The following is an 8918-nucleotide window of genomic DNA, read 5'->3' as shown; positions in this document are numbered from 1 at the left end:
TTCTTTCAATTTATGTAACAATTACATTAGTACTATTTCGGAATCAATATGTTAATCTTCTTAGATCACATTTTTTTTGTTAAATATTTTGAATTATTAATAATATAATTAAGCACTTTGACGTTCTTAAACCTTGCCAATACATAACGTGGATAAGGAGGGAGTAGTTGTTATTTCATTGTACATGAGTCCAATTTTTTCCATTGCCCACTTAAAAGTAAGTAATTATGAGTCCACTTTGAACCAAAAAAATAATTTACAAATCAGTCCTATTATTGGGCTGGCTGGGACCATCTCGTTAGGCTCTTTCACTTTGCTTTATATACGGAGATCTTCCACCAAACTCTCTACAACCCAAACTTACTTGAGATATATACATACTTTCTCTCACACACATAAATTAAAGTTGCCCAAATAATATTAATCTTGTTTACATGGCTCCAGCTTCGTATAATTGCATATTCAATACCATATGTGTAATGGACGGTTCCAGTCGATTTGGTACAAAGTTAGTAAAGCGTCTTCTCAAGAGAGGTTACACAGTTCATGCTGCACTTCAAACTCATGGTTAGAGCTTAGTACTATATATTCTTCAATTATTATTCTTCTTTATTAACGAGTTATGATATGTTCATTAGGGGAGAATTCGTTGTCGTTGAAGGGGATTGAATGTGATCATAAGAAGAAATTGAAAATTTTTGAGTCCGACCCTTTTGATTACCATACCATACTTGCTGCTTTGAAGGGTTGTTCTGGTTTATTCTACTCGTTTCAGCCTCCTTCTGATTATCCCACTTACGATGTAAGCATACTTGAATTTCTAATTAATTTCTACAGCTAGCTAGCATGCGTTGTAATTTTTTGATCCATCATGGGTTTAATTTTGTGATCATTAAATACTCTTGTCTGGGTGGTAATATAATTAATGACAATGAGTTTAAGTTTTATGTACAATATATAAGTTTTTACACTATCAGATAAATTTTGCCCCCAACAGTAGACAACTTTTCATCGTAAGTCTAACATGCTTAACTGAAAAATATAGACATACTATAATAATTTAAATTGTACTGATCGTGTAAAATATGTAGTAACTTTTCGTAGCAAGTTTGATACAGTAAAGTGTAAATTGAAAAATATATGCAGTGACGACTTGCTATAATCAGTTCAATGCTATGACAGTATCAAAATTATTTACATTGTTTATGTACATAACATAAATCTAATGATCAAAATACATAATTTTAGCCGTGTTCATTTAATATAAATACGGTGGTCTAGAATAACTAATTACTGCTATCATCGTGTGGCAATTAATGCAAAACATAATCTAATTAACAGAGCCGTTCCCTGTATAGGGTTACTTGTTTTGTAAGGCGGATGGAGTACTAAAGTCAAAACATTATTTAGCGAGGTGTTTAATTAAGAATTGATAAATTACTTGGTTAATAGAGGTTGAATGAGATCGATCAAGCAGGAATAATTAACAAAGATGAATAAATGTACGATGACAGGAAGATATGGCAGAAGTGGAGGTGAGGGCAGCACATAATGTATTGGAAGCATGCGCGCAAACAGACACCATAGAAAAAGTTGTCTTTACTTCCTCTGCAACTACTATTATTTGGGGACACGTTAAAGATCAATCTGCATCTACGGATTATCTTGATGAAAGACATTGGACTGACATCAACTTTTGTCGTAAATTCAAGGTGCGTGTCATATATTATGCATACTTATCATGTGTTTTTATTTTTACCTTTACTGTTTTGAATACATTCACCGTCCTATTTGCATGCATAGATGATTTGCAAAAGGATTTAATTTACCTACTTGAATTGTGTATTTATATGTACTATTTTTGTATTCTAACATATTGTAACAAGTTACCTACCTTATTTGTTAAGATACTAATTAATGCTACTTACTGCAAACCGTTATTTCTAATTATATTTTAGGTAATTTAATAGTGTAAAAATTCGTTTACATGGTCAGTTATTTCTAAGTGAATAATTTTATAATAAAAGAAAAAGGAATACTTGAAGTGCTAAAAGCTACTTATTAAAGAAAAGGGGCAGTCGGTGCATGAAGCATCTCGCATTCATACAGGTCAGAGAAAATACCACACTAGCTTCAAGGGGTGTGATATAGGGAACCCACCCTAATGCCAGGGGCGGCTTAACAAAATTAATGGCCTAAAGCATAGTTTTGTTACGAGACCTTAAGTTTTCTTTTTCAAAAAAAAAAAACATTTCTTGTGTATTTCATTTAAAGTCTATCTTTTTAAGATGCAAAGTAGTTAACAACTTTTTAATCGATTTCTTCTAATTTTTTTAATTGATAATATAGCTAATCAATTACATGAATAAAAAGTTTTCATTTTTATTTTTTTTAAGAATCTTGTAATTTTACCATAAAATATTAAGTAGTTTTTGATGAAATTAGACATAAAACCTACTATTAACAAAATAGGGGGCACCAAAAGTATGGGGCCTAACATCAATGGTTGATTCCACACGTGACCTATAGGTTATTCGAAGATAACTTTATCATTACTCCAAACCTACTTGCTAAGTGCAAAATTCAAAGTGTCATAGAATTGCGCACAGAAAATGATAAGTGGTTTTGATTTGAAAATGGACAGCTGTGGCATGCTATATCGAAAACACTAGCAGAGAAGACAGCTTGGGCATTGGCAATGGACAGAGGAATCAACATGGTTACTATAAATGCAGGTCTGTTAATGGGTCCTGACTTAACAATCTCAAATCCTTACCTTAAAGGAGCAGCTGAGATGTACGAAGATGGTGTGTTTGTGACTGTCGATCTTGATTTCTTGGTCGATGCCCACATTTGTGTATATGAAAAAGTAGCAACCTACGGTCGATATTTGTGCTTCAATCACATCATTAACCAACAACAAGATGCTTTTCAGCTTGCCAATATGTTGTCCCCTTTGCCTTCTCCCCCTCAAAGGTATATGCCTCATTTAATAATGTTATCCCATAAGTTTTATGTGTATATATTTGCGGTTTTATTATTTCAATTCTTTCACATATATATACATTACATAACATTTTTCATTTTTTTTGTGTGCATATGATAGTATGGAGAATGACACAAGAATAATCCAGCAGAGGATCAGCAACAAAAAACTGAACAAGCTTATGGTTGACTTTAGGGGATGCCAGTCCCAGATAGACCAAAATGCAAATAATCAAGATGTTTGCCTATCATGAAACTGCAAATTGACTAGACATATATAATTACATTAGGATGAAAAATGGTAACCTTCCCTTCATAGTGGTTCATATTTTTTAAATTTGATGACAATCATGTAAAGTTTCCCCAGCCCCACCACCCAACACCAAACATCTTGGGTGTAATGGGAGAAAAAGAAAAAGTAATAAAAGGGAAAAACATGGAAATGGCTAAATGCAAGGCATTTAATCATGTTTGGGTAGAGAAGTCAATAATAATAGGAAGGCAACAATTTAAGTGACACCATGTGAATTGTGAGTTGTTGTTTTTTTTTTGGCAACCTAGTGGTGCTTGCTTTAAGTCTAATCATTTACTTAAAAGTCTAATTTGAGCTAGCTAGCTGGGAAAATTAAGAGAGATTTGCTATCAGTGCTTGTCAAATAGTAGATGTATATACATTATTTTTTTAGATTAATAAAGTCCTTGGGTAAGGTTCGCTTTCGAACATAATTAAAATTTGAAAATCATAGTACACAATTTGAACCAAACATCGTATTTTTATATTATACTTTTCAATAATAAAAAGTCATATTATCCCATCTTATAGTAATTTTTTTTTTTTTTGGGGGGGTGGGGGGGTGGGGAACATTCTGTTTTCTCGGTACACCTAAGGGCTAAGAGAGGTTGCTTTTCAGATGAAATCTCCAAGGATTCCTAAATTTTGATAACCCTTGTGGTTCTTCGGCTATTTTTCATTTTTAGGAAACCAACAAGTATACAGTTACCATTTTAATTCCTAAATTTTGATAAACCCCCCCCCCCCCAAAAAAAAAAACAATTAACACGTTTACTAACGATAAAGTTATGGTAAACATGGAAACATGTTTATATATTTGTTTCATTATTAATTATGAAAGGACTTATATATATAACGACCCGACCGATCGTTTTGAGAATTTACATCTCATTCGGCAGCTTAAGATCTCGAGAAACTTCATATTATGTGTTTTGACCTCTGTGTGTGGCCGAGTTCAGTTATCAGATGTTCGAAGTCAATTTGGAAGAGGGATTCTTGTTTTAGAAGCTTAAGCAGTAAGAGTTGACCGGAGTTTTCACTTTGAGAAAACGACTCCGAAATGATATTTTGAAAATTCCAACAACTTCGTATGATAATTTTGGACTTAGGCGTACGTCCGGATTTGGATTTCGAGATCTGTAGGATAATTTGAAGCATTTCGGCGAAAGTTGGAAAAGTTGAAGTTTTGGAAGGTTGAGAGGGTTGACCAAGAGTTGACTTTGGTGATATCGAGGTTGGAATAACTCCGTTATGTCATTTAGGACTTGCATGCAAAATTTAGCGTCATTCCGGATTGATTAGATATGTTTCATCGCTGAGTTTTGGAAGTTGGAAGATTTGAAAGTTCATAAGTTTGACTCATGGTGCGATTCATAGTTTCGACATTGTTTGATGTGATTTCAGACCTCGAGCAGGTCCGTGTTAGGTTATGAAACTTGTTAGCATGTTTCGACGTGGTCCTAGGGGCTCGGGGTGCATTCGGATGGGCCACGTGCCATTTTCTCAAGTTTTAGAATTCTGAAATCTGGTGTCTGATATCCTTCTATGCGATCGTGTAGGTGAAGACGCGATCACGAAGGATGTTCAGGTGGGCTGATCAATTTCCTTCTCCGCGTTCGCATCTCTCTATCCGTGTTTGCATAGCTCAGTTGTAACAACTGGTGATTTCCCCCTCCTCCTCTACAATCACATATCACCTCACGCGGTCGCGTAGTGCAGTCCTTGGGCATCAAAATTTTTGCCTCTTCGCAATCGCACTCATTTGTTCGCGATTGCATAGCATTTAATTTTGGACAGTAGTCATTTCCTCTTCGCGATCACAGTTAAAATTCCGCGATCGCGATGTACAAACACCTGGGCAGAATATAAAAGTACTCTATTTCGAGGGTTATCCATTTTTTTTAATCAATTTTTGGAGTTGTAGAGCTCGATTTTGAGCGATTATTCGTGAGTTTTTCAAGAAAATTATTGGGGTAAGTGTTCTTCACCCGAATTTTATTATATTCCATGATTCTATCTTTGTAACAATTCAGCTAGTCGTTTTGAGAATTAACGCCCTGATCCCTTATTAACTACTTTCCCCGAGTCTATTTCTGTTATTGTGATTGCCGGGACGATTCATCTTGAGTTTCGGAGTGTTTTGGGACACTTAGTCCCTAAATGAGAGTTTAAGTCTTAAAATTTGGACCGTAGTCGGAACAGTATGAAGACGTGTCCGAAATGGAATTTCGTCAATTCTATTAGCTCTGTTGGGTGATTTCGAGCTTAGGGGCGTGTCCGGATTGTGTTTTGGAGTTCCGTAGCTTATTTAGTCTTGAAATGTCGAAAGTTGAATTTTTGGAGTTTTTGGACCGATAGTAAAATTTTGATATCGGGTTCGGAATCCGATTCTGGAAGTTGGAATAGATCCGTAGTGTTGAATATGACTTGTGTGTAAAATTTGGGGTCAATCGGGCATGGTTTGGTTGGTTTCGGCATCGGTTGTAGAATTTTGAAAATTCAAGTTCATTAGGTTTGGATTGGAGAGTGATTCGGGATTTTAGCGTTGTTTGATGTGATTTGAGGGTTCGACTGAGTTCGTATAATGTTTAAGCATTAGTTGATATGTTTGGTTGAGGTCCCGGGGGCCTCGGGTGAGTTTCGCATGCTTAACAGAATTGAATTTGGACTTAGGTAATTTCTGAAATTTGCTGAACCTGTTGTTTTCGCACCTGCTGATTTTGGACCGCAGGTGTGGCACCGCCGAAGCAGCTTGGCAACCGCAGATGCGGTCTAAGGCTTGAAGGTCATTGGTCGCAGATGCGGCTCAAGGACCGCAGAAGCAGGAGCGCATCTGCGAGGAGTGGAGCGCAGGTGCGGTGCCTGGGGACTTAATGAATTTTCGTAGGTGCGGAGCCCGAGCCGCAGAAGCGAGATCGCAGGTGCTGTGGACCCCTCGCAAAAATGGAAATCACTGGGCAAAAAAGAGTGAAATCGAGGGTTTGAGTTCATAACTTTAAAAAATAATTTAGAGCTTGGTGGAAGGCGATTTCTTGAGAGATTTTGAAGGAGAACTATTGGGTAACAAGTTCTAACTCTAATTTAGTTCTAATACATTAATCTATTGTTATTTTTCTCATCTAATTAAGGAATTTGCGGGTAGAAGTTTGAAAATAGGGGAAAAAGTTCCCCAATGAGAAATCTGAGTTTTGAACAAGAATTTAACGTCGGATTAGGATAATTTTTGTACGAGTTAACTCGTGAGTGAATGAGTGTTCTAAATTGGTAACTTTTGCCCAATTCCGAGACGTGGGCCCGGAGAAGATTTTTGGGCATTTTTCTATTTTCTCATCTTAGCTTTAAATTCATTAGCTAAATTAGCTGCTTGTAATTTTATTTACGTTATGTAATTGATTTGATTGGATTTGGGCCACTCGGAGTTGGATAGTCGTGGCAAGAACGTGTTATCGGATTGATTTTGAGCTGGTTCGAGATAAGTGGCTTGCCTAACCTTGTGTGGGGGAACTTCCATTAGGATTTTGGTATTGTTGTTATATGAATGTTGTGTACGTGAGGTGACGAGTGCGTACACGTGCTAATTGCTGAAAAACCCTATTTTCATTAAATACTTATCTACGTTTCTCCTTTAATTGAGCAATACTAGTATGTAAAACCTCATGTTTAGTTTAGGAAAGCATGTTTATGTGAAAGCATGTTTATGTGACTTAACCGCCTTATCTGCTTTAACTGCTTACTTGGATTCTGTGTAGCATGTTTAGGGTAGAAATTTCCTATTTATTTGATACGAACTTGAATAGAACTGTAGATTTCCCCCGAGACTGTTGCGTATATTGATCTGGTTGTGTATTTACTTTGGGATTAGGGAACGTTATTCCGGGAGATCCCCCTGCATGTTTACTTTAGGACTACGGATCGGTATTCTGGGAGACTCCTGCACATTTATATTTGGGACTATGGGACGACATCCCGGGAGATCCCCTGTACTGGATATTTACTTTGGGACTACGGATCGGTATTCCGGGCGATCCCCCTGTACATTTATATTTTGGACTGCATGAAGGTATTGTGGGAGATCCCCCTGTACTGGATATTTACTTTGGGACTACAGATCGGTATTCCGGGAGATCCCCCTGCACATTTACGATTTGGACTACAGGAAGGTATCCCGGGAGATCCTCTGCATATTTACGTTTGGGACTACGGGACGTTATCCTGGGAGATCCCCTGTTACTATCTATGTGTACTGAGTTATTTCTTTCTGTGACTTCATCTTTATTGACCGTTAGTATTTTAATTATACTGTCACCTTTCATACTGTTTCTCCTTGTTATATATATATATATATATATATATATATATATATATATATATATAACTAGTAGGACCCTGACTTTCCTCGTCACTACTCGACCGAGGTTAGGCTTGGCACTTACTGGGTACCGCTGTGGTGTACTCATGCCCTTTCCTGCATATATTTTTTTGTGTGCAGATCCAGGTTCTTCTGCTCAGCCATACTACCCGTGAGGCGAGGCGATCCAGAGACTTTGAGGTATATCTGCCGCGTCCGCAGACCTAGAAGTCCCTCTCTATTCTCCTTTCAGTTATAGATTTCTCGTATTTTTCTTTGTTTAGACTTCTGGAGTTAGAACACTATGTATTTCTTTAACTTGTGATTCATGAGATTCTGGGTTTTGAGAGTGTTATATTCAGTCGAGAGTGTTACTATTGTATATGCCGAGCGGCATTTTAAACTCTTTTAATTATATTTACCTGTTAGTTGGCTAGTTTTGCATCTTTAATCCATTCCCGCAATTTGTTAGGCTTACCTAGTCGTAGAGACTAGGTGTCGTAATGACAGTTCGTGGAGGAAGAACTTGGGTCGTAACAATCTTATAATTATTGATTTGAGTTGAGGAAAAATGGTAATTTTTGAAGAAACCTTTCAAAATGTAAAATGATGATTTGAGGGACGAATTGATATCGAAATTTGATTATTTTGGCATGGTTGAACTCATTTCGGAATGGGTGTTCTAGTTTTATGAAAATTTGTTGGGTTCCGACGTGCGGGCCCGGGGGCTGACTTTTGAATTGACTTTTTAGTTTTTGTTAAAGATCGAGACTTTATTATCCGGGATTATTTCTTATGAGTTTTATTTATGATTTGAAGTTATTTTGGCTAGATTTAAGCCGTCCGGAGGTTGTTTCACTTGAGAGGGCCATTTTAGAGTATTGGTCTAGCTTCTTTGAGGTAAATATCTTGCCTAACTTTGTGTGGGGGAACTACCCCTTAGGATTTGAGTCTTTGATGCTAACTGTGTCATGTAAAGTCCGTGTACGTGAGGTGACGAGTACGTGCTCGGGCTTATTTATGGAAAATTAACCTTTTAGGGCTCTTAGGTACTTATGTTCATTGGATATGAAGTTGTTTTGTTATGATTAAGTTCCATATTTACTAGTTTTATTTCTACATGTTTTAATTGAAATTAATTGCTTCATGTTACACTCTTATTGCCTATTTGACTCTTGTGTTCCTTAACTGAAGTTGTTGCCTTTTCAATTGCCATGCTATCCTTTCCTAATTGCTTATCCTTAATTGAAGTTATGATTATCTTTTCCGTTGCTTATCCTTAATTGAATTTGT

General features: G+C 36.6%; 1 protein-coding gene across 1 annotated transcript; it reads left to right on the top strand.

The window, feature by feature from the left end:
• The first annotated feature begins 353 nt into the window (after window positions 1-353).
• Window positions 354-3502, top strand: LOC104235137 (cinnamoyl-CoA reductase-like SNL6). The gene is made up of 5 exons (XM_009788824.2): window positions 354-567; window positions 639-802; window positions 1515-1712; window positions 2645-2976; window positions 3107-3502. Exons 1-5 carry the CDS (start codon window positions 435-437, stop codon window positions 3237-3239), a joined length of 960 nt encoding a protein of 319 aa, XP_009787126.1. The 5' UTR covers window positions 354-434; the 3' UTR covers window positions 3240-3502.
• Window positions 3503-8918: the final 5416 nt, after the last annotated feature.

This window comes from Nicotiana sylvestris, chromosome 6 (genome assembly GCF_000393655.2).
Source record: "Nicotiana sylvestris chromosome 6, ASM39365v2, whole genome shotgun sequence".
Lineage (NCBI taxonomy): Eukaryota > Viridiplantae > Streptophyta > Magnoliopsida > Solanales > Solanaceae > Nicotiana > Nicotiana sylvestris.
The sequence above is the reverse complement of the archived record's forward strand: the minus strand, read 5'-3'. Positions and strand labels throughout refer to the sequence as shown.